General features: G+C 56.3%; 1 protein-coding gene across 1 annotated transcript; it reads left to right on the forward strand.

Moving 5' to 3' along the window:
- The first annotated feature begins 7,205 nt into the window (after positions 1-7,205).
- On the forward strand, positions 7,206-24,163 carry AGMO (alkylglycerol monooxygenase). The gene is made up of 14 exons (XM_078881569.1): positions 7,206-7,325; positions 8,314-8,449; positions 10,139-10,266; positions 11,107-11,258; positions 12,246-12,349; positions 12,732-12,827; positions 17,616-17,682; positions 18,102-18,167; positions 19,155-19,234; positions 20,211-20,345; positions 21,261-21,377; positions 22,834-22,916; positions 23,162-23,252; positions 23,556-24,163. The coding sequence occupies exons 2-14, from the start codon at positions 8,327-8,329 to the stop codon at positions 23,610-23,612; spliced, it is 1,299 nt and encodes a 432-aa protein (XP_078737695.1). The 5' UTR covers positions 7,206-7,325; positions 8,314-8,326; the 3' UTR covers positions 23,613-24,163.
- Positions 24,164-24,610: the final 447 nt, after the last annotated feature.

Consider the following 24,610-nt stretch of genomic DNA (forward strand, 5'->3'; position numbering starts at 1 on the left):
GTACGGGTATTGGGTACCCGGTTGCGACCTCTGAGCCGCGGCCTCCGTGGCCCGGCGACTCCCGTCGTGGCGTCGCGCTCGCTCGCTCGCTCCGGCCCGCGTGCGCGCCACGCGGCCCGGGGTGGGGCGGTGGGCGACCGTCGCGCCCGCCGGCCCGCTGGAGCGTATGCGGTACTTTGAGCCACCGTTACAACGACGACGACGACAAAACCTCCGCCCCCCCCCGCCCACGCCGCACCAGGTTATTATCTTTGCGGAAAATGTTCAACGGTGGCGTTTGAATCAAATCATCGGGTTAGGTGGGTACGTCGTGAACGTGCGATCGGGCTTGAGAAGGTTAATGTGAACAGTTATTCAAGTTAATCCTGACGTAGTAGCCTCTTGTCCTAGTATAAGTCCGTCGTTGGCTTAGAATGTAGACTTGTTTTCGTTTGGTTTGACATTTGCGTTTGTTTAGTGCTAGTAATTGGTGGTTGGCGCGCTGCGCTACGAACCCGGCGACAAGGGTTCGGTTCCCGCTCACGACCAATAACAGTTGACGGTCCTGGGTCTCCCCTAGGTAGACTCAGCCTTAAAAATGAGTACTGTGGTGCGCAGTGTGTAAAAATACATCAGCGCTGGGGGGGAGGGGGGGGGGCGGTGGAGAGACAAAGACGGCTGGGCGTCGTGCTGGCCTGGCTGCCCCCCCCGCGTGCCGTGCCGGCCATCATCGGTGCTCACTGACAGCACTTGCCCCAACAGACTGTTAAGGCTACACGGAGGGGCGGGGGGGGGGGGTCTTTGTCTTTACAGCGGAAGTTCAGTTAAAGCAAATTGTGTTGAGATGCAAGGTGCTGAGAATAGAACCCCCCCCCCTTTTGTCTTATTGTGCCGGCCCGGCTAGTGACGCGCGCGTAAGCTCAAGAACCTCTCTCTCGCGCGCGCGAACGCGCTCCGTTGTCGTGTTTGTAACTGTACATAATGTATACTGTTGTATTTTTATCCTATGAAATGGTCACGTGTAGTAGGGGCAAGTAAGTCTCTACGTGCGCGGGTGTTTTTTTTCTCTTCTGATTTTCCGGGTTAAGCGGTCTTGTTTTACGTCTTGGGACAAAGTTTGTACGTGAAACGTGCCCCCACGTGCCTGACCTCCGTGCTTGCCCGCGTTCCCTGGACCGCAAGACGCTACGGAGTAATGCGAACCGCAGAGTCGTGGTCGGCGCCGGGATGTGTGGTGACGCAGTGGTGTACGCTCGCTCCTCGCAAGCAAGAAAGGGCCTTCTGTGTGCGGTTTGTTTATAGCGGGAAAATACTATAAACGTGTCACGTTCATTATGGATGCGGAGGGAAAAAAAACAGGAGGACCCGGAGATTAAGTCCACGCGACCGCGGCGAGAGGGAAAGAGGAGAGACACGCAAACTCCTCTAGATATGCAGGCGCCAGGGTCGGGATGGAACCCACATCCTCCTCCGTACCAGGCGAGGTAGTTAACATCTAGGCCACCGTGGCGTCAGGGTCCGGATCGAAGCCACGACCTCCTGTTTACCAGGAGGCGAGTAGTTAACATCGTAGCCAACCGTGGTGGTGGAGTATTCCTGGGTAAACGTGCACATCGTGCGGAGTAAACACCGAGGTAGGTGGCGGGGGAGTGGGCAACTGCGTCGTGTCCGCCTGGGTAAACGTCGCGTGTTGCCTGGCGGTCACACGGGGATGGGCACGGAGGCCACGTGCACCCCGCAGCGTCGGCAAAAACGGAATGCTTGAAATTCTAGGTTCGTTTGAAGAGGGGAGTTTGTGTTTTTAATTAATTTTATGATAATAAAACGTCATTAAAAAACCCCGCAAGGAAGTTGCACGCATGCGTTCGTTGTGAGTGTCGCGATGCCGAGGTTCTCGGGACGAGTCCCTGCTACGGTGGGATGGTTTTGGCCAATGCCAGGGCTACGTTGTGTGGCCTTTGGGAAGACACCGTGGAAGCCCTGGAGAAAACACTCCACGCGGTGCAGGGGGGTGGGGGGGGGAGAACTTCTCTCCGTTCCCACACGGGAAGAGCGGAGCCAGGGTCCGGAATCTAACCCCGGAGACTTTTGCTGTGCGGCACAAGCGTCATTACCACTGTGCCACTCGACACGCCGTGGTTCAGTCGACGGCGTTTTACTGGTAGGAACCACCTGGTTCCACCAGCCCACGGGATTATTGTGTCCGTCCGTCGTGCATTCCAAAAATGGGAGGGGTCGGGCTGGGTGGAGAGGGGAGGGGCTGGGTGGGGCTAGGTGGGGGGGGTGGGAGCGGTGGGGCTGGGTGGGGAGGGGGCTGGTCACCCCGTGGTGCCCTTATAAAACTCAACGTTTAACCTACTCACGCCGGCTTGTGCCCGCCCTCACGCCGCCGTTGACCCTGGCCATTGACCGAGCAACCCAACGTTCCTTCCAGCTCCCTCCGCAGGACAATGTGTTTAAAACTACGGGCGGTACTCGGAACGGGTTTACGTTCCTCGTAAAGTTTGCCGTTAAGTCGAAACTACGTAAGTCGAGACCCATCCCCCCCCCCATCAGAAACAATGAGAATAGCGAGATACGTTCCTGACCAAGGGTCTGATACGCAACTTTTGTTTTAATACGTATTAATGCCTCCAGCATATTTAATCAACTACCGATCGTATATAAAGTACAATGACAGCCTTTGTAAAGTGTTCATTCATTTTTAAGGATGTCATCGATAAATAAATAAAACATGCTCTTTGGTTCTTTCGGTAAAGTCACGTGGGTAGAAATAAAATAAATCAACGTTTCGATCGCAACACAAGCGGGTTCTTTCGGTAAAGTCACGTGGTTAGAAATAAAATAAATCACGACGCTTCGATCGCAACACAAGCGGTTTCCTGATGACGACCGCTTGTGTTGCGATCGAAACGTCGTGATTTATTTGATTTCTACCCACGTGACTTTACCGAAAGAACCAAAGAGTATGGATTCCTGCAGTCACGAAAGCTTCAAATAAAACATTATTTTAAAAAAACCCACGAACGCTGAATGATGGAGAGAGGTCGTGGCCGCGGTAAGGCGGACTGGGCCGCCAATAAAAGCCACGTGGCCCAGAGTCTGCGTCGTGCCCTGGGCCACAAACTCGGGCCTGGCGATCAGCGACCGGAAGACGCGAGTCCGAACAGCACTGAAGTGGAGGGCCGCCTGGCACGAGGATAAACCAAAACGTCAAGCCACCACCCACTGTTCCCCACCCACCACCACCCTCCCCACCCACCACCACCCTCTCATCTCCACCACCCTCCCCTCCACTGGTCTGCACCCACCCACCACCCTCCCCTACCCACCACCCTCCCATCCACTGGTCTCCACCCTCCCCACCCTCCCATCTCCACCACCCACCCACCACCCTCCCCTCCACTGGTCTCCACCCACCCACCCACCACCCTCCCCTACCCACCACCCTCCCATCCACTGGTCTCCACCCTCCCCACCCTCCCATCTCCACCACCCACCCACCACCCTCCCCTCCACTGGTCTCCACCCACCCACCCACCACCCTCCCCTACCCACCACCCTCCCATCCACTGGTCTCCACCCTCCCCACCCTCCCATCTCCACCACCCACCCACCACCCTCCCCTCCACTGGTCTCCACCCACCCACCACCCTCCCCTCCCCACCCTCCCATCTCCACCAACCACCTACCCTCCCCTCCACTGGTCTCCACCCACCCACCCACCACCCTCCCCCTCCCCACCCCTCCCATCTCCACCAACCACCTACCCTCCCCTCCACTGGTCTCCACCCACCACCCACCCTCCCCAGGCGACCTGGTCCATCCACAGTGCTCGCTTGAGGCCGCGCACTCACTTCCGCATTTCCGAACCAAGAACACCTCGCTACCAAGAACACCTCGCTACCAAGAACACCTCGCTACCGGGGGGCTCGCTACCGGGGGGCTCGTCACGCGTCACGCACCAAAGTTCTGGCCCCGAGTGCCACCCTCGCTGCCCACCTCGTCGCGGAGACGCACAAACATCGTCACGTTCGACTCCGCTCATCCTCGCGGCGGCAGTGGCTGCGAAACGTCGAACAGAGAGGGCGGAGGTCGCCTGCATCGCGCGGCGCCTTTAAAGGTGCCGCTGCTAAGGGGCCGTCCATAAATGACGTCACGCACCTGGGGGGGGGGAGGGGGTCAGACATTTGTGACGATGTGTGACGAGGGGGGTGAGAAATGTGACGTCACATCAAAATGCGTAACTTTAAATAAATACAGACAACACGTTCTACTTGATTAAATAGAAATACGCACTACAATGACAATAGTTTAAAGCGATTTGAAGCATGTTTTATTTGGGGGGGGGCAGAGCTTTGTGACGTCATATTTGAGGGGGGGTCTGACTTTTTGTGACGCCATGTGACGAAGGGGGGGGCGTCAAAAATCGTCCAAAATCGCGTGACGTCATTTATGGACGGCCCCTAGGGCCGTCTGGAACGCTCCTCCGACGTTGGGAAGACGCTGGGAGCTTGTGCGCGCTTTTAAATCGTCGCCGAGATTGACAAATTCGCTTAGTTTAGAACGTCAGCTTTGTTGTTGTGTTCAGTTTGTGGTACTTCCGCCGATTTGGCAGGTTGGCTACGTGCGGTGCGAAAGAAGTTCAACGCACAGTACCGTAACGTCCCCCGTGAACTCGCTCGGTGACGCGCACACAGTTGACAAGCCACAGCGAGACTCGACAAAGAGACGCAGAGACACGCGCAGAGACAAAGATGGTCCGTGTAGCCTCAACAGGACTGTTGGGGCAAGTGCTGTTAGCAGCACCTATGAAGGCCGGCACGGCACACGAGGGGGTGGGGTGGCCAACACCACGCCCGGCCGCCTTTGTCTCCCCAGTGGCGATGTTTACTACACACCGCACCAGGTGCTCATTTGAGGCTGAGTCGACCTAGGGCAGGCCCAGGATCGATTCAGATAATCGTCACTGGTGTTGGTCGTGAGCGGGAATCGAATCCGGGTCGCGAGGTTCACAGCGTAGCGCGCTAACCACTACACTACCGCTCCCCACACACATACACACACACACAAATACACACAGACACACACGAACACACAGACACACGCAAACACACACAGACACACACAGACACACACGTAAACACACACACAGACACACACCTAAACACAGACACACGAACACACACACAGACACACACGTAAACACACACAGAGACACACAAACACACGTAAACACACACAAACACACACACGTAAACACACACACACGAACACACACAGAGACACACGTAAACACACAGACACACACGCAGACACACACACACGCGCCGCTCACACGGTTGGGCAGATTCTTGTCGCGGATGTTGGGAGCTCCACCAGAGTTCATTGCCCTCTGGACGCGACGAGAGCAAGGGGGGAGAGGAGAGAGAGAGAGGAGAGGGTCGTGAAGGCCTCTCTCAGCTGACGCCCCGACCCCCCATCCCCAGGGCCACGCAGCGAGACGGGGCCTCCGTGTGTCCCCAGTTCGCGTGCGGGTTGACTGGCCCACGTGCAGGGAGCTCCTCTACTTGCGAACGGGTCAAAGGTCGCCGCTCGTAAGTCGATTTGTTCGCTGGGTCCAAACTGGGGAGGGTGAGTTGGGTGGGGGGTGAGTTGGGTGGGGGCGGGTGAGTTGGGTGGGGGGTGAGTTGGGTGGGGTGGGGTGAGTTTGGGTGGGGGGGTGAGTTGGGTGGGGGGGGGTGAGTTGGGTGGGGGGGGTGAGTTGGGTGGGGGGGTGAGTGGGTGGGGGGGGGGGTGAGTCGGATGGGGGGGTGAGTTGGGTGGGGGCGGGTGAGTTGGGTGGGGGGGTGAGTTGGGGGGGGGGGTGAGTTGGGTGGGGGGGGTGAGTTGGGTGGGGGGGGGTGAGTTGGGTGGGGGGTGAGTTGGGTGGGGGGGGGGGGTGAGTTGGGTGGGGTGGGGGTGAGTTGGGTGGAGGGGGGGTGAGTTGAGTGGGGGGGGGTGGTGAGTTGGGTGGGGGGGGGTGAGTTGGGTGGGGGGGTGAGTTGGGTGGGGGAGTGGTGAGTTGGGTGGGGGGGGTGAGTTGGGTGGGGTGAGTTGAGTGGGGGGGGGGGGTGGTGAGTTGGGTGGGGGGGGTGAGTTGGGTGGGGGGGTGAGTTGGGTGGGGGGGGTGAGTTGAGTGGGGGGGGGGGGGGTGGTGAGTTGGGTGGGGGGGTGAGTTGGGTGGGGGGGGTGGGGTGAGTTGGGTGGGGGGGTGGTGAGTTGGGTGGGGGGTGAGTTGGGTGGGGGGGGTGAGTTGGGTGGGGTGAGTTGAGTGGGGGGGGGGGTGGTGAGTTGGGTGGGGGGGTGAGTTGGGTGGGGGGGGGTGAGTTGAGTGGGGGGGGGGGTGGTGAGTTGGGTGGGGGGGGGGGTGAGTTGGGTGGGGGGGTGAGTTGGGTGGGGGGGTGAATTGGGTGGGTGGGTGAGTTGGGTGGGGGGGTGAGTTGCACTGCTCTCGACCGAACTCCGGTGGCGCCATCGCAGCATCGAGTCCAGCACGGAGGCCTCATCCTCGATGGAAATTCCCCATTGCTGTGACGGGGCTACCGAACCTTAATGCCCAATGGGGAATTCACCAGTGGAAGTGGCCCCACAACATCCACGAGGGACAGCAACACGTGGCGCTGTTCTGTGAACGTTTTTATTTTTGTTGCTGAATAAATGCACGCACGGTTGTGCGGTGGAGAGCCAAGCCACAACATTTACAATCTTGAGTCCGACGTTTCGCCAGCAATTACAACCAGCTTCGTCAGGCGACAAGCCAGATTTGTGGAGAAATCCTCCGACACACAACCGATGTGTCGGAAGGAGGATTTGACAAACCCTTACTGGTTAGCTGTGTCGGGTGGTGGCGGTGTTTTACGACACATTTATACATTTACGCAATCTTAACCCACGACGACAGAACCCTGCATTAGGCTCAACGTCTCTTCAAAGAGGCAGCCACCCAAGAGGAAATGAGCCCAACTCCAGCTGGGAGCCACCACCACCACCAGGCCCTGCGCCATGGATGATATTGGTCGCGACAGCAGCACAGACAGACAATGAGCACTTGGCAGCGGCCTTCTCGCCAACAGAGATGCCCTCGCGTCTCCCTGTCTCTCTCTCTCTCGCCCCTTGTCCACGCGTAGAGCAACTCGGCCACTCACCCCTGCAGAACGCGCGTAAAGTCACGCACGCCCCTGACGTGCCGTTGAACCTTGGGCAAGGACCTTTAGACCCCGCGACATCCGCCGTGTCGCCTTTGGGTGACCACGTTGGTGGGACGCACAGTGCAGCGGCTACGTGCGTCTGGCAGAGGAGAGCGAGTGAGATAGTCTGTGAGTGTGTCTGTCCGTGTGGCAGAGCACAGACAGAGGGAAGGGAGTGAGTGTGTGAGTCTGGGTCCGTCTGTCCGTGTGGCAGAGCACAGTCAGAGGGAAGGGAGTGAGTCTGTGAGTCTGTGTCTGTCTGTCCGTGTGTGCTGGCAGAGGGAAGGGAGTGAGTCTGTGAGTCTGTGTCTGTCTGTCCGTGTGTGCTGGCAGAGGTGAAGGGAGTGAGTGTGTGAGTCTGTGTCTGTCTGTCGGTGTGGTAGATCACAGACAGAGGTGAAGGGAGTGAGTGTGTGAGTCTGTGTCTGTCTGTCGGTGTGGCAGAGGGAAGGGAGTGAGTCTGTGAGTCTGTGTATGTCTGTCCGTGTGGCAGAGGTGAAGGGAGTGAGTGTGTGAGTCTGTGTCTGTCTGTCCGTGTGTGCTGGCAGAGGGAAGGAAGTGAGTCTGTGTCTGTCTGTGTGTGCTGGCAGAGGTGAAGGGAGTGAGTGTGTGAGTCTGTGTCTGTCTGTGTGTGCTGGCAGAGGGAAGGGAGTGAGTCTGTGAGTCTGTGTATGTCTGTCAGTGTGTGCTGGCAGAGGTGAAGGGAGTGAGTCTGTGAGTCTGTGTCTGTCTGTCCGTGTGGCAGAGGGAAGGGAGTGAGTGTGTGAGTCTGTGTCTGTCTGTCCGTATGGCAGAGGGAAGGGAGTGAGTCTGTGAGTCTGTGTCTGTCTGTCTGTCTGTGTGGCAGAGGTGAAGGGAGTGAGTGTGTGAGTCTGTGTCTGTTTGTCGGTGTGGCAGAGGTGAAGGGAGTGAGTGTGTGAGTCTGTGTCTGTCTGTCCGTGTGGCAGAGGTGAAGGGAGTGAGTATGTGAGTCTGTGTCTGTCTGTCTGTCTGTGTGGCAGAGGGAAGCGAGTGAGTGTGTGAGTCTGTGTCTGTCTGTCCGTGTGGCAGAGGTGAAGGGAGTGAGTGTGTGAGTCTGTGTCTGTCTGTCCGTGTGTGCTGGCAGAGGGAAGGGAGCGATGGCGCCAGGAAAGGACGCTCCGCTCTCCGTGGGAGAGGGAGTGCGCATGATGTTTTACGCCCTGTCGCCGAACGAGTCCTCCTTCCAGACTCTTCAAGAAGTACCCAACTACGTGGCGCAGGTAACCCAGCCCGAACTCGCAGGTAACCCAGCCCGAACTCGCAGGTAACCCAGCCCGAACTCGCAGGTAACCCAGCCCGAACTCGCAGGTAACCCAGCCCGAACTCGCAGGTAACCCAGCCTGGACTCGCAGGTAACCCAGCCCGAACTCGCAGGTAACCCAGCCCGAACTCGCAGGTAACCCAGCCCGAACTCGCAGGTAACCCAGCCCGGACTCACAGGTAACCCAGCCCGGACTCGCAGGCAACCCAGCCCGGACTCACAGGTAACCCAGCCCGGACTCACAGGTAACCCAGCCCGGACTCACAGGTAACCCAGCCCGGATTCACAGGTAACCCAGCCCGAACTCGCAGGTAACCCAGCCCGGACTCACAGGTAACCCAGCCCGGACTCGCAGGTAACCCAGCCCGGACTCGCAAGTAACCCAGCCCGGACTCGCAGGTAACCCAGCCCGGACTCGCAGGTAACCCAGCCCGGACTCACAGGTAACCCAGCCCGGACTCGCAGGTAACCCAGCCCGGACTCGCAGGTAACCCAGCCCGGACTCGCAGGTAACCCAGCCCGGACTCACAGGTAACCCAGCCCGGACTCGCAGGCAACCCAGCCCGGACTCACAGGTAACCCAGCCCGGACTCGCAGGTAACCCAGCCCGGACTCGCAGGTAACCCAGCCCGGACTCGCAGGTAACCCAGCCCGGACTCGCAGGCAGGACCGCGCTGCGACTCGGACAGCCTTTGAATCGCTCGAATTCCATTTTTTGTTTGCTTCACTGCCGCGCTGAACTTGGGTTCGTTTGCTTTTTTGTTTTGTGTTTGCCTTCGTCATGTAGGGTGAGAGCCGTTTGTGTGTTTGTGGTGTGTTTGTGGTGTGTTTGTGGTGTGTTTGTGGTGTGTGTGTGTGTGTTTGTGGTGTGTTTGTGGTGTGGTCACTCGGCCTTGAATGAGACAATTGGTTCCCATTCTCTCCCCCGCTCCCCACGGCAACCCCTGGGTCTGTTGGGTTGCTCGCGCCTGGTGGCAAGGTGACACGTGGTGGCAGGTGGCAGGTGGTGTTTGTGGCAATGTGGCAGGTGGTGTTTGTGGCAAGGTGGTGTTTGTGGCAAGGTGGTGTTTGTGGCAAGGTGGTGTTTGTGGCAAGGTCGTGTTGGTAGCAAGGTGGCAGGTGGTGTTTGTGGCAAGGTGGCACGTGGTGTTTGTGGCAAGGTGGTGTTTGTGGCAAGGTGGTGTTTGTGGCAAGGTGGTGTTGGTAGCAAGGTGGCAGGTGGTGTTTGTGGCAAGGTGGCACGTGGTGTTTGTGGCAAGGTCGTGTTGGTAGCAAGGTGGCAGGTGGTGTTTGTAGCAAGGTGGTGTTTGTGGCAAGGTGGCACGTGGTGTTTGTGGCAGGTGACAGGTGGTGTTTGTGGCAAGGTGGTGTTTGTGGCAAGGTGGTGTTTGTGGCAAGGTCGTGTTGGTAGCAAGGTGGCAGGTGGTGTTTGTGGCAGGTGACAGGTGGTGTTTGTGGCAAGGTGGTGTTTGTGGCAAGGTGGCACGTGGCAGGTAGTCCCCCTTGACATCTGTGCACGCGCGTCCTCACCCTCCCCGCGCGCCGGCGTGCGAGGACACGGGAAGACGCACGCAGCGCAACGGAGTGTGCCACTCTCCGCTCTCCGTGTGCCGCGTGCTGCATGCCGCTCTCCGCGTGCTGTGTGCAGGCGGTGCCGTACTTCTGGGCCATGATCCTGCTGGAGGTGACTCTGTGCTGGCTCAAGGGCGCCCGCCTGCCGCGCGTCAACGACACCGTGGGCTCCGTGTCGGCCGGCATGCTGTCCCAGCTCGCCAAGTGCGTCGCACGCGCCCTGCAAGCGCCGATAGCAAACGGGGGACAAAAGATTGTCCAAATCCCCCACCGCCCGCCGCACACCCTGGTAGCCTCCGAACGGGCTGGGTGGGGGGGTGCGCTGCTGTTAGCGAGCACCTATTGAAGGTGTCACCACTCCCCGGCCGGATCACACCAGCGACAAAGATCCCCCGTGTAGCCTTAACAGGCTGTTGGGGCAAGTGCTGTTAGCGAGCAACCTGTGAAGGCGCACGAGGGGGGTGGGTGGCCAGCACCACGCGCGGCCGCCTTTGTCTCCCCCCAGTGGCGATGTTTACGCACCGTGCCAGGTACTCATTTGAGGCTGAGTCGACCTAGGGGAGGCCCAAGGACCGGTTCAGATAATCGTCACCGGTGTTGGCCGTGAGTGGGAATCGAACCCGGGTCGCCGGGTTCGTAGTGCAGCACACACACACGCACATTCACGGAGGGCTGTCGCCTCTGAGATCAAAAAACAAAACTGGAGACACCAATCATGGGCCAGGTCACATCTTTTCCAGTGTCGCCAAGCCGGGCCTCTTTTTCCACTTGTCGTGCCCGGGGGCCGTGCCAGAGCCAGGCTAGAGCCAGCTCGGCACGCGTTGCTTTTCCACTGCGCATAACCGAGCCACGCCTCCGTGCCCTCGCTTGCCCTGCTTGGTCTCCCCCAACCCCCGCCTCGCCGTGGCACGCCTCCTTACCATGCCGGCGGAAGGAAAACAAACCGCGCCCGTGCCCTGCTGGCACCCGTGCTGGCACGGCCCGCCCCGGCTGCGCGAGCGGAGAACGGTGCCAGCTGCCGTGCGCTCCGCCTTCTCCTCGCAGGTTGCTGACGCGCAGCGTGGAGCTGTCGGCGTTCATCTTCGTGCACGAGCGCTACCGCGTCGCCTCGCTGCCCTGGGACTCGCCGCTCACCTGGGCCGTGACCTTCCTCGGGGTCGACCTCGGCTACTACTGGTTCCACCGTCTCGCGCACGGTGAGGGCCGAGGCGACGGGGAGGGCGCGCCGCCGCCCGCGACGTTCTCTCTCGTTCGCCGACGTGGGCACCGGCGCTCTGGAGATTCTCGGTGCGGGGCAATCGACGCGTTCTGCTTGCGCGACGCGGCGCTTGGGCCATCGGGCTGCGTTCGGGTGGCGGTGGTCGGGACGGACGGCACGCACTCGTCTCTGTGCGATCTCACGCCGGTGTGGAACTGAAAAGGGGGATGCGTGTCACCTCGTTACCCGATCCACGGATGGATTAGGCAAATGAACGGGCACACGGCGACATTGACCCGCAAATGACGATGAACCCGGTAAAATGAAAATGTTCGACGTTCGTTTATTACCGGATCGACTGCAGCGCTGTCGATTCACTTTCATCGCGATTGACGATCCGCGTTATGCCACATGTGGGCAAAGCGCGTGGCCCCCTGACCGCCCCCCCACCATTCGATCAAACGACCCCCACGTCTCCACTCTCTTCCAGATGTTATCAAATTGCAGCGCAGGCCGAGATGAGAACCTTTATAATTCATGCTGCCGGAGGAATCCGATAAGCTGCGATCCTCTCTTTGTCGTCACAGATGTCCAGTAAGGGGCACCACGGGGGGTCAGTGAGTTGTCTGTGTGTGTGTGTGTTTGTTTTTCGATGTAAAGCTTTCGTGACTGCAAGGATTCATCTTCTTGGTTCTTTCGGTAAAGTCACGTAGAAGGGAAGTAATAAAATAATAAAAATAAACATAATAATTATAATTTTATTATGTTTTATTTTTATTATAATTATTATTTTATTATGTTTTATTTTTATTATTTTATTACTTCCCTTCTACGTGACTTTACCGAAAGAACCAAGAAGATGTGTTTGTTTTATTAAATAGCCGGCCGGTTCTCGCGTGACGCTCAAGATGCAACGGCCCACAAGGAGCGGATTCCATCGCTTCATCTCTCTGTCTCCCGCCCTCCCCTCCCCGTTCTCGCGCAGAGGTGAACGTGATGTGGGCGGCTCACCAAGTCCATCACAGCTCCGAGTACTACAACCTCTCCACAGCGCTTCGGCAGTCCGTCGTGCAGCCGTACACATCCTGGGTGCGTGTGCAGTGCGACACTCCACCTGCCACACTTGTGTGTGTGTGAGTGTGTCACCTGTGTGTGTGTCATCTGTGTGTGTGTGTTAGTAACCTGTGTGTGTGTCACCTGTGTGTGTGTGTGTCACCTGTGTGTGTGTGTTAGTAACCTGTGTGTGTGTCACCTGTGTGTGTGTGTGTGTGTCACCTGTGTGTGTGTGTGTGTCACCTGTGTGTGTGTGTGTGTCACCTGTGTGTGTGTCATCTGTGTGTGTGTTAGTCACCTGTGTGTGTGTGTTAGTAACCTGTGTGTGTGTCACCTGTGTGTGTGTGTGTGTGTCACTGTGTGTGTGTGTGTCACCTGTGTGTGTGTGTGTGTCACCTGTGTGTGTGTGGTGTTGCAGGTCTTTTATCTGCCAATGGCCCTCTTCATTCCACCGCCAATCTTCATCGTTCACATTCAGTTGAACCTCCTCTACCAGTTTTGGATTCACACGGAGGTACCGCAAGCCCATCCATCGACGGCCAGTGGTTGCGGAGCTGCAGCGCTGCATCCGACACTTTTTCTGATTTTAAATCTGGGCTGCTGACGCGTCGACGCCGCTCGACTCTCGCGTGACGAACATCCTCAGATAAGCGGAGAACGGGGGGGGGGGGGGGGTAGCCAGCCGGACGGTGAGTCGGTGCCGAATTCCCCCTCCAAGCTCTGTCGGTCCTCTAGCTATGGAGCTATGGAACTCTCTAATCCCCTTTGCACATCCGCAACATCAAATGCACTCCGACTTTCAAGAAACGTCAAAGGCCTCCTCTCGCTGTCTGCGTTGGCTCAGGGCTTTCGAGGAGCCCTGAGCCTTAGCACCGCGCCTCTGAGTTGTTGACTTGTCTGCAAAAAATCTGCCGCGTTCTAAATGTCTATTATCAGTGGGGGGGGGGCGTTGTGGCACGTGCCCCCCCTATGATACGATCAAAATCCCTAATTTCGATCGGATCATTGGGGTGTATTAGTAATACATCGGCATTTAGCGACCCGCACTGCCACTGTGTAGCATATTAGTACGTGCCAGGGACTCTATGAGATGATAGGACATCAAAGCAGTTATAAGTGACTCACAGAATTGTGTGCAGTTGCGTATACAGTACACGACTTCCCTGAAGGCATCGCGGTTCGAATTCGACCCTCGATCGATGGCTGCGCTATCGCCGCACACGCGTCGAATAAAAAGCAAGGGACAAGTCCTTACTCTATGAGATCTCTTTTACCAGTGGCAAAATATAATGGTAGGTTTTTACCCTTTTAACTGGTACAAAACTGACACCTTTATTCAAGGCATCATGTTTGCAATGACCACAACACAAGTAGTCAATAAAGCAAACAAAAAGAAGCAACTCTGATAAGGATAATAATATGCACTGTCCTTGAAGTTGATTGGCCCACACCCGAGACGGCTTTCTTTAGAGCCTAGTCCCCATTGGTGTAGGGCCAGATGACACCAGAAGGCGTACAACTCAAAAACAGTGCAATATCAGAGTATTGAGAGTTCGGGGTAAACATTTACACTATGAGATCTCTTTTACCAGTGGCAAAATATAATGGTAGGTTTTTACCCTTTTAACTGGTACAAAACTGACACCTTTATTCAAGGCATCATGTTTGCAATGACCACAACACAAGTAGTCAATAAAGCAAACAAAAAGAAGCAACTCTGATAAGGATAATAATATGCACTGTCCTTGAAGTTGATTGGCCCACACCCGAGACGGCTTTCTTTAGAGCCTAGTCCCCATTGGTGTAGGGCCAGATGACACCAGAAGGCGTACAACTCAAAAACAGTGCAATATCAGAGTATTGAGAGTTCGGGGTAAACATTTACACTATGAGATCTCTTTTACCAGTGGCAAAATATAATGGTAGGTTTTTACCCTTTTAACTGGTACAAAACTGACACCTTTATTCAAGGCATCATGTTTGCAATGACCACAACACAAGTAGTCAATAAAGCAAACAAAAAGAAGCAACTCTGATAAGGATAATAATATGCACTGTCCTTGAAGTTGATTGGCCCACACCCGAGACGGCTTTCTTTAGAGCCTAGTCCCCATTGGTGTAGGGCCAGATGACACCAGAAGGCGTACAACTCAAAAACAGTGCAATATCAGAGTATTGAGAGTTCGGGGTAAACATTTACACTATGAGATCTCTTTTACCAGTGGCAAAATATAATGGTAGGTTTTTACCCTTTTAACTGGTACAAAACTGACACCTTTATTCAAGGCATCATGTTTGCAATGACCACAACACAAGTAGTCAATAAAGCAAACAAAAAGAAGCAACTCTGATAAGGATAATAATATGCACTGTCCTTGAAGTTGATTGGCCCACACCCGAGACGGCTTTCTTTAGAGCCTAGTCCCCATTGGTGTAGGGCCAGATGACACCAGAAGGCGTACAACTCAAAAACAGTGCAATATCAGAGTATTGAGAGTTCGGGGTAAACATTTACACTATGAGATCTCTTTTACCAGTGGCAAAATATAATGGTAGGTTTTTACCCTTTTAACTGGTACAAAACTGACACCTTTATTCAAGGCATCATGTTTGCAATGACCACAACACAAGTAGTCAATAAAGCAAACAAAAAGAAGCAACTCTGATAAGGATAATAATATGCACTGTCCTTGAAGTTGATTGGCCCACACCCGAGACGGCTTTCTTTAGAGCCTAGTCCCCATTGGTGTAGGGCCAGATGACACCAGAAGGCGTACAACTCAAAAACAGTGCAATATCAGAGTATTGAGAGTTCGGGGTAAACATTTACACTATGAGATCTCTTTTACCAGTGGCAAAATATAATGGTAGGTTTTTACCCTTTTAACTGGTACAAAACTGACACCTTTATTCAAGGCATCATGTTTGCAATGACCACAACACAAGTAGTCAATAAAGCAAACAAAAAGAAGCAACTCTGATAAGGATAATAATATGCACTGTCCTTGAAGTTGATTGGCCCACACCCGAGACGGCTTTCTTTAGAGCCTAGTCCCCATTGGTGTAGGGCCAGATGACACCAGAAGGCGTACAACTCAAAAACAGTGCAATATCAGAGTGTGGGCCAATCAACTTCAAGGACAGTGCATATTATTATCCTTATCAGAGTTGCTTCTTTTTGTTTGCTTTATTGACTACTTGTGTTGTGGTCATTGCAAACATGATGCCTTGAATAAAGGTGTCAGTTTTGTACCAGTTAAAAGGGTAAAAACCTACCATTATATTTTGCCACTGGTAAAAGAGATCTCATAGTGTAAATGTTTACCCCGAACTCTCAATACTCTGATATTGCACTGTTTTTGAGTTGTACGCCTTCTGGTGTCATCTGGCCCTACACCAATGGGGACTAGGCTCTAAAGAAAGCCGTCTCGGGTGTGGGCCAATCAACTTCAAGGACAGTGCATATTATTATCCTTATCAGAGTTGCTTCTTTTTGTTTGCTTTATTGACTACTTGTGTTGTGGTCATTGCAAACATGATGCCTTGAATAAAGGTGTCAGTTTTGTACCAGTTAAAAGGGTAAAAACCTACCATTATATTTTGCCACTGGTAAAAGAGATCTCATAGTGTAAATGTTTACCCCGAACTCTCAATACTCTGATATTGCACTGTTTTTGAGTTGTACGCCTTCTGGTGTCATCTGGCCCTACACCAATGGGGACTAGGCTCTAAAGAAAGCCGTCTCGGGTGTGGGCCAATCAACTTCAAGGACAGTGCATATTATTATCCTTATCAGAGTTGCTTCTTTTTGTTTGCTTTATTGACTACTTGTGTTGTGGTCATTGCAAACATGATGCCTTGAATAAAGGTGTCAGTTTTGTACCAGTTAAAAGGGTAAAAACCTACCATTATATTTTGCCACTGGTAAAAGAGATCTCATAGTGTAAATGTTTACCCCGAACTCTCAATACTCTGATATTGCACTGTTTTTGAGTTGTACGCCTTCTGGTGTCATCTGGCCCTACACCAATGGGGACTAGGCTCTAAAGAAAGCCGTCTCGGGTGTGGGCCAATCAACTTCAAGGACAGTGCATATTATTATCCTTATCAGAGTTGCTTCTTTTTGTTTGCTTTATTGACTACTTGTGTTGTGGTCATTGCAAACATGATGCCTTGAATAAAGGTGTCAGTTTTGTACCAGTTAAAAGGGTAAAAACCTACCATTATATTTTGCCACTGGTAAAAGAGATCTCATAGTGTAAATGTTTACCCCGAACTCTCAATACTCTGATATTGCACTGTTTTTGAGTTGTACGCCTTCTGGTGTCATCTGGCCCTACACCAATGGGGACTAGGCTCTAAAGAAAGCCGTCTCGGGTGTGGGCCAATCAACTTCAAGGACAGTGCATATTATTATCCTTATCAGAGTTGCTTCTTTTTGTTTGCTTTATTGACTACTTGTGTTGTGGTCATTGCAAACATGATGCCTTGAATAAAGGTGTCAGTTTTGTACCAGTTAAAAGGGTAAAAACCTACCATTATATTTTGCCACTGGTAAAAGAGATCTCATAGTGTAAATGTTTACCCCGAACTCTCAATACTCTGATATTGCACTGTTTTTGAGTTGTACGCCTTCTGGTGTCATCTGGCCCTACACCAATGGGGACTAGGCTCTAAAGAAAGCCGTCTCGGGTGTGGGCCAATCAACTTCAAGGACAGTGCATATTATTATCCTTATCAGAGTTGCTTCTTTTTGTTTGCTTTATTGACTACTTGTGTTGTGGTCATTGCAAACATGATGCCTTGAATAAAGGTGTCAGTTTTGTACAAGTCCTTACTCACTAACAACTCCTCTACCATTTTTCATTGCTGGAGGGGTTGCCCCCCCCCCTACCTGAAAATCCTATTATTGTTCTTCGTCTTCTTCTTTGGCTGATTGAATACAAAGGGCGATGAAACCCAGAGCACCCGGGATCTTTCGCGTCCCTCGTGAGTGCGACGGACGACGCGGAAGCATTTTACGGTTTCATGCCACGGCGCCGCAGTGTTAAACCGGGGTGGCCCGCTGGATTCGAACCGCAAAAAAAAACTCCTCCGTGACGACAGCCGGCCCAACGCGCTGACCGCCGACGGGACCCACGGCGCCGCCCCGCAGGGGTCAACCGCGGCACCGCGGCAGCTCCAACATCCCCGTCGCGAGGCGAACAAGAATCGCGTTGCTGGAGACCCGCCCCACCCCCGCCGGCGGGGACGCGTGGGTGGGTCGCTGCGCCAACTCACGCGCGGGACGTTACCGTTGCAGATGATCACTTCCCTGGGACCTCTCGAGCACGTGCTGAACACCCCGAGCCACCACCGGGTCCACCACGGTGAGCCTGCCGCGTCGCCGCGTCTGCGGCGTCAGCGGGCGGACGGTGACGCGCGTCCCGCTCGTATCCGACGATGATTTTCTTTTTTTACAACGACGCGTTCATTCTAGGAGTGCATTGGTTCGACGTGAGTAGCAACAAAACAACAACAACAACAACAACCCTGGGGACTGGTTTCGGCAATCGGTGTCACATCGGCGGAACGAGGCGCGCTCGTGTGATTGGCTACATTGGAGATTGGCCCCAACAAATCCGACCGTTTTAGTCTTAATTGATTGGTGGGTCAAAGACAACCGCAGTTCTAACCTCGCTCAAAGGGTTCGGGTTTACGCCCAGCGAGACGCAGCGTCTCTCGTCGTTGTTGTCGTTGTCGTCGTTGTTGTTGTTGTCTAACCACGCGTGTCGCAATCGTGCCCTAGGCCGCAATCCGTACTGCATCGACAAGAACTACGGTGGCACGCTGATCATCTGGGATCGCTTGTTTGGTAACTCGCTGCCCCCCAAAGAGCTCACGCACGCTCCTACATACGCACGCTCCTACACACGAACACACGCACGCACACACGCACGCTCTTACACACACACACACACGTACGCTCCTACACACGCACGCACGCTCCTACGCACGCTCCTACGAACACACACACGCACGCCAAAGTCGGCGCAGCCCAGCGGTGGCGCGTCTGGCTACCGCTTGCGGCAGAGGCTCGCGGTTTCGACTCCAGTGGCCGCCCTGGTTAATACTGCGGTGCGGTATTGACCATAGATATACCACGTGCCGTCGTCCGCAAGAGCTGCCCATCGTGGCCTAAACTTTCCGGATTACGAAAAGGAATGGACCGCTTAATTACTCAACCTGGATTACACATCTCGCAATTACTGCCCCCGCAGCCTCCCTACCGGCGAAACTAATTCCCGCCTGCGGGCCAGCTGGCGAAAGTCACTTTACGCCGCACGGGGACGGCTGCCGCTGGGGGTTCCCCTCTTTGCGACGCGCCGTGCGGCGCACGATGGCCCGGGGTGGAGGTGGGCGGGAGCCCCCTTCAAACAAAGCCTGCTCATTATTCATTCTAGATTTGAAGTTTTCGTGACTGCAAGGATCCATACTTTTTGGTTCTTTCGGTAAAGTCACGTAGGTAAAAAATAAAAAAACAGATATGTGGAAATCCTCCCCGTAGAGGTGGTTCATTCTAGATTTGAAGTTTTCGTGACTGCAAGGATCCATACTTTTGGTTCTTTCGGTAAAGTCACGTAGGTAAAAAATAAAAAAAACAGATATGTGGAAATCCTCCCCGTAGAGGTGGTTCATTCTAGATTTGAAGTTTTCGTGACTGCAAGGATCCACACGCTTTGGTTCTTAGAATGAACCACCTCTACGGAGAGGATTTCCACATATCTGTTTTTTTTTTCACCTACGTGACTTTACCGAAAGAACCAAAGACTACGGCTCATTGTGTCGCTGTCTCTTGAAGGGACCTTCCAATGGGAGGGCGAGAAGGTCGTGTACGGACTCACCCACAACATCAACACCTTCAACCCCTGGGTGGTGCAGGTTCGTGGTCGACCCTGCGTGTGAAGGTCACATTTGGAGTTTGCGTCTCTCTCTCTTTCTCTGTCTCCCCCCCCGTGGTTCCGTTAATGTTTGCCCGGGCCCTCTGGTTTCTCCCCTCCACATTTAGAATCAACGTCACGCGTTTAGAGAGTATTCGGCTGCTGTAAATTTCCACGTGATGATGATGATGATAAGCCACTTCGTTGAGCAATCATTTGTGATAGGTCACTTCTGAAAAAGAGCTATACAGCTTGGTGGGGCCTTACCTAGTAAAGTAGAAAAAATAGTTTAAAGGCGCAGCCCTGCAATTGCTGGCTCCCGCTACCGCTGGCTGGCAGCAGGACTTCCTACACAAGACCGAGCGAGTTCAGAGATCCGCTCTCGAGGGTTTCTGGGCCGACTCTTCATACGCCGTTGGGAAAAGATGGGAGCACCCAACACCGAGAGAGGTTTAATGAGTTATCTTAATTCTAGATTTGAAGCTTTCGTGACTGCAAGGATTCATATTCTTAGGTTTTTTCGGTAAAGTCACGTAGGTAAAACATCAAAATTAATAAAAATAAAATAAAACAAAAATCACGACGTTTCGGAGGCAACACAAGTCTCCGTTATCAGGTGGGACCGTCACAGCCGGATGCAGCTAATCCGGCTGTGACGGTCCCACCTGATGACGGAGACTTGTGTTGCCTCCGAAACGTCGTGATTTTAGTTTTATTTTATTATTATTAATTTTGATGTTTTACCTACGTGACTTTACCGAAAAAACCTAAGAATATGAGTTATCTTACACTCGTTAATTCGCACGTCGTGTTCTTATCGGATTTGATTTCGAGCCGATGTCTGACGCAACCGATTTTTTCTTCAGATCGTGAATTTGGGTTCGCTTCTGCCTCACGTCACCATCACCACCATCACCACCACCACCACCACGACCACGGAACGTTGACTAGTCTTCTGCCAACGTTTCGGTTCTCAGTACGTCCACTTCCGGCACATCTGGCGCACATTCTGGACGACGCCAGGCTGGTGCCACCGCCTCTGGATTGTGATCAAGGGCCCCGGCTGGGCCCCCGGGAAGCCCAGGCTGGGCTGCCTCGACGACATCCCCAAGGTCTCTGTCTTCCGTCGCTCGTGACCTCTGGCGTGGCGACCCCTGGCCTTGACCCCTGGCATAGCGACCCCTGACCGTGACCCCTGGCATGGTGACCCCTGACCGTGACCCCCTGGCATGGGGACCCCTGGCTGTGACCCCTGGCTTTGACCCCTGGCATAGCGACCCCTGACCGTGACCCCTGGCATGCGACCCCTGATCATGACCCCTGGCATAGCGACCCCTGACCGTGACCCCTGGCATAGCGACCCCTGACTGTGAACCTCGGCATGGTGACCCCTGACCGTGACCCCCGGCGTGGTGACCCCTGGCCATGACCCCCCGGCGTGGCAACCCCTTGGCCGTGACCCCCCCCGGTGCCGCGACCCCCGGCCATCTTCAGGATCTCGTCCTGAAGAAGCTCGACGCAGTTTCAAGCGAAGCGTCGCGTACCTCGTGCAGCTAAGGTCGGTCGTGAGAATCGCTCTTCGACTCACCGGCGGCTGGGCTGAAGCTGAACGCTCGCACCACGCCACGTGGCGGCTTATTTGGTGGTGGAGGGTTGTCGCCGTGGAAATGTTACCGGATTATTTCGTGGCCCGACCGATATTTTTTTTTACACGAATCAATGGCTCCAGAGTCTCCCGTTTGACCCAGACAAGGAATGGGCATCCAACATCTGGGGTGGCAGGAATTGATTTGTTCCGAGATCTGGTACGGTACGGGTCTTGCTGCAGCAAACCGAACAGCCCTAACAGTCCGAGAGGCTCACCGAGAGACGTCTCGGTTGGGTCTACGCTCGACAAAAAATAAAGTGAAGTTCGACCGGCACTATACGGCTCGGTCGAAACCCCGACGCGGCGAGCGACTGGGGAGGCCGCCTCCCATCCAGCAGCGGTTTGATGAAGGCGGGGGCGTGCGTGCGCCCGTGTGCAGATAACGGGGGGCGAGGTGCCCTACGACCCCGCGCATCCCGGGTGGGTGCAGGCCTACGTCGCGGCGCACTACGCACTCGGCTTCGGCCTTTACGAGAAGCTCATGGCCAGCAACGAGGTGAGGACGGGGTCGTAGGGCACCTCGCCCCCCCCCCACCTCCGGTGAGGGTGAGGAGCGACCGGAGCGCTCTGTCACCGCTGCTGAGCCGATTTTCTATCGAACGGCCCCGTCGGCTCAGAGCCGCCGCCGCCGTGCTGTCGAGAACAGCCGCTCACGTGCCCACCCTCACCCACCCTCACCCACCCTCACCCACACACCCATACACCTCACCCCCCCACACACCTCAACCCCCCCACACACCCCACCCCCCACCCACCCCACACACCTCACCCCCCCCCCACACACCCCACCCCCCACCCACCCCACGACCCCACACACCTCACCCCCCCACATACCTCACCCCCCCCACACACCCCACCCCCCACCCACCCCACCACCCCACCCCCCACCCCCCCACACACCCCACCCCCCACACACCTCACCCCCCCCCACACACCCCACCCCCCACCCACCCCACCACCCCACACACCTCACCCCCCCACACACCTCACCCCCCCCACACACCCCACCCCCAACCCACCCCACCACCCCACACACCTCACCCCCCCACACACCTCACCCCCCCCACACCTCACCCACCCCCCCACCTCACCCCCCCACACACCTCACCCCCCCCCCACACACTCCACCCCACACACCCCACCCCCCCCCCCACACCCCACAAACCTCAAACACCCCCCCCCCACCGCTCCACGTTACGGTCGCTCACGTGGCAAAGCGTGGCCGAACGGAGTCGCCGCGCGGCTTCCCGCGAACGCCGACGCGGCGGCTCGCAGACGCAGCGGCGCTCGTTGTGACGTCACCGCCGACGACGCCGACGCCGCCATTTGCGGTGCTGCCGTGAATGTGCACGCGATGATCGATCCGCTTCGTCGAGATCTCATTCACGATGGCCATCGTGTTGTTGTTGTTGTCATTGCTCGTTGTTGTAACGTCCGCGTCCCAGTGGCCCCCTGCCGGACGTCCGTGAAGAAGAGCTTGCTTACGGCTCTTCGGACTCCTCCTGCGGTCTCAGCAAACATCCCGGTTGCGAATTCGAGCTGCGGCCCATAGAATCGCCCGACGCGGGGCTCCCAGTGTCTCCACGCTCGTGTGCTCGTCCCGTGTGTCCCACCAGGCAACAGCTCGATCAACGGGGAACACAGTTTGGGGGGCCGAGCGCCTCTCCGCTGGCCCCCCCCCCATTCTCCGTGGGAGTGTCTCCGTTTCTGTGACGGGACCGTTGTGAACCTCCCGAGAGAGAGAGAGAGGGGGGGGGGGCAAGTAGAGACGCCCAGACCCCCAGGGCCTTGCAACCGAGAGTGCGTCAACAATGGTGGCGGCCTCAAAATGTCCCTCGCAACACTCTGCCCTTGTGACGTCTCCCGGCTGCCGGGAGGGGGAGGAAGGGATGGGGGGGCACGGCAGCCCCCCGCTCGAGCTGAGCGCCAGATGTCGCCCTCTGCTCCCACAGGCGGCCACGCAGGCTGAAGTTCTCACGCTCCTCGCGTCCATCCTGCTGGCACTCAGCTGCTACAGCTTCATCATGGACAAGCGGTGAGCGTCCTCCCCCCCGCCCCGCCCCCCCTCTCTCCCACCCCCCCCATCCCTCCCCCACCCTGGTGCAAGATGGGATTTTGCGCTCGGCCGTGCCACCGTTCGATTCGGGGGGAGGGGGGCGGAGAGGGGGGCAATGGGCACGAGCCCCCTTGCGAACAGCACTTGCCCTAGCAGCCCGTGTCAGCAGCCCGTGTCAGCAACACGGGGGGGGGGCTCTTTATCTTTTCCCGCGTGCGCCGCAGGACGTACGCTGCCCCCGCGGAGGCTGCGCGCTGCGCCCTCCACCTGGCCTGCCACCTGCTACAGCTCGTGGAACTGGGACTCCCCGCGCAGGTACCGGTCGCCCGCGGCGACGGCGACGACTGTGGGGCGCGCCGTGCGTCGCCGCACCGCCCCTCGTCGTGTGACCCCCGGAGGTCACTTGGAGGGGGGAGGGGGACCTTGAAGGCGGCTCTGCGATGGCCACTTCCGCGGGCCCGTTGGCCTGACGTTTTAAAACCGCGCCTCCCGTTTGGCACGGTTGGCTACGTGCGGTGCGAAAGAAGTTCACCGTACGTACACACACACACACAGAGAGCCGGACGCGAATTTTCCACTCTTGGTGAAAAGGTTCCTGTCCCCCCCCCCCCCCGCCAGGTGTTGTTTGCATCCTCGATGGTGATTTGGAGCCTCAGAAGCCTGAGAGTGATTTAGCTTCCGTCGCCAGACTCTCCAGCCAGCCGACGAGCGACCGCAGACGGATCCGTGGGACGTCATCGAGGACAGAATGTGCCGGACGCCTCCCGATGCCAGCTGTGGGAGGCGAGGCCGATGTCGACGCGGCTGGGCCACGACCACAATGTCCCACGGTCGAGGTGGTCGCTCCCCCCGCTGACTGGGTCCCTACCCACAATGCCCCACGGTCGAGGTGGTCACTCCCCCCGCTGACTGGGTCCCTACCCACAATGCCCCACGGTCGAGGTGGTCACTCCCCCCGCTGACTGGGTCCCTACCCACAATGCCCCACGGTCGAGGTGGTCACTCCCCCCGCTGACTGGGTCCCTACCCACAATGCCCCGCGGTCGAGGTGGTCGCTCCCCCCGCTGACTGGGTCCCTACCCACAATGCCCCGCGGTCGAGGTGGTCACTCCCCCCGCTGACTGGGTCCCTACCCACAATGCCCCACGGTCGAGGTGGTCGCTCCCCCCGCTGACTGGGTCCCTACCCACAATGCCCCACGGTCGAGGTGGTCGCTCCCCCCGCTGACTGGGTCCCTACCCACAATGCCCCACGGTCGAGGTGGTCGCTCCCCTCGCTGACTGGGTCCTTACCCACAATGCCCCGCGGTCGAGGTGGTCGCTCCCCCCGCTGACTGGGTCCCTACCCACAATGCCCCACGGTCGAGGTGGTCACTCCCCCCGCTGACTGGCTCCCTACCCACAATGCCCCACGGTCGAGGTGGTCGCTCTCCCCGCTGACTGGGTCCCTACCCACAATGCCCCACGGTCGAGGTGGTCGCTCCTCCCGCTGACTGGGTCCCTACCCACAATGCCCCACGGTCGTGCATGACGCCATCATCCCTCCCAGCCACCGCTTCTCAGCCTCTCTCTTCTCACTCACTCTCTCGCTCCACTCACTCACTCATTCCACTCACTCACTCCACTCACTCCACTCACTCCACTCACTCATTCCACTCACTCACTCCACTCACT

The sequence above is a fragment of the Lampetra fluviatilis genome, chromosome 62 (assembly GCF_964198595.1).
Source record: "Lampetra fluviatilis chromosome 62, kcLamFluv1.1, whole genome shotgun sequence".
Taxonomy (NCBI): Eukaryota; Metazoa; Chordata; class Hyperoartia; order Petromyzontiformes; family Petromyzontidae; genus Lampetra; species Lampetra fluviatilis.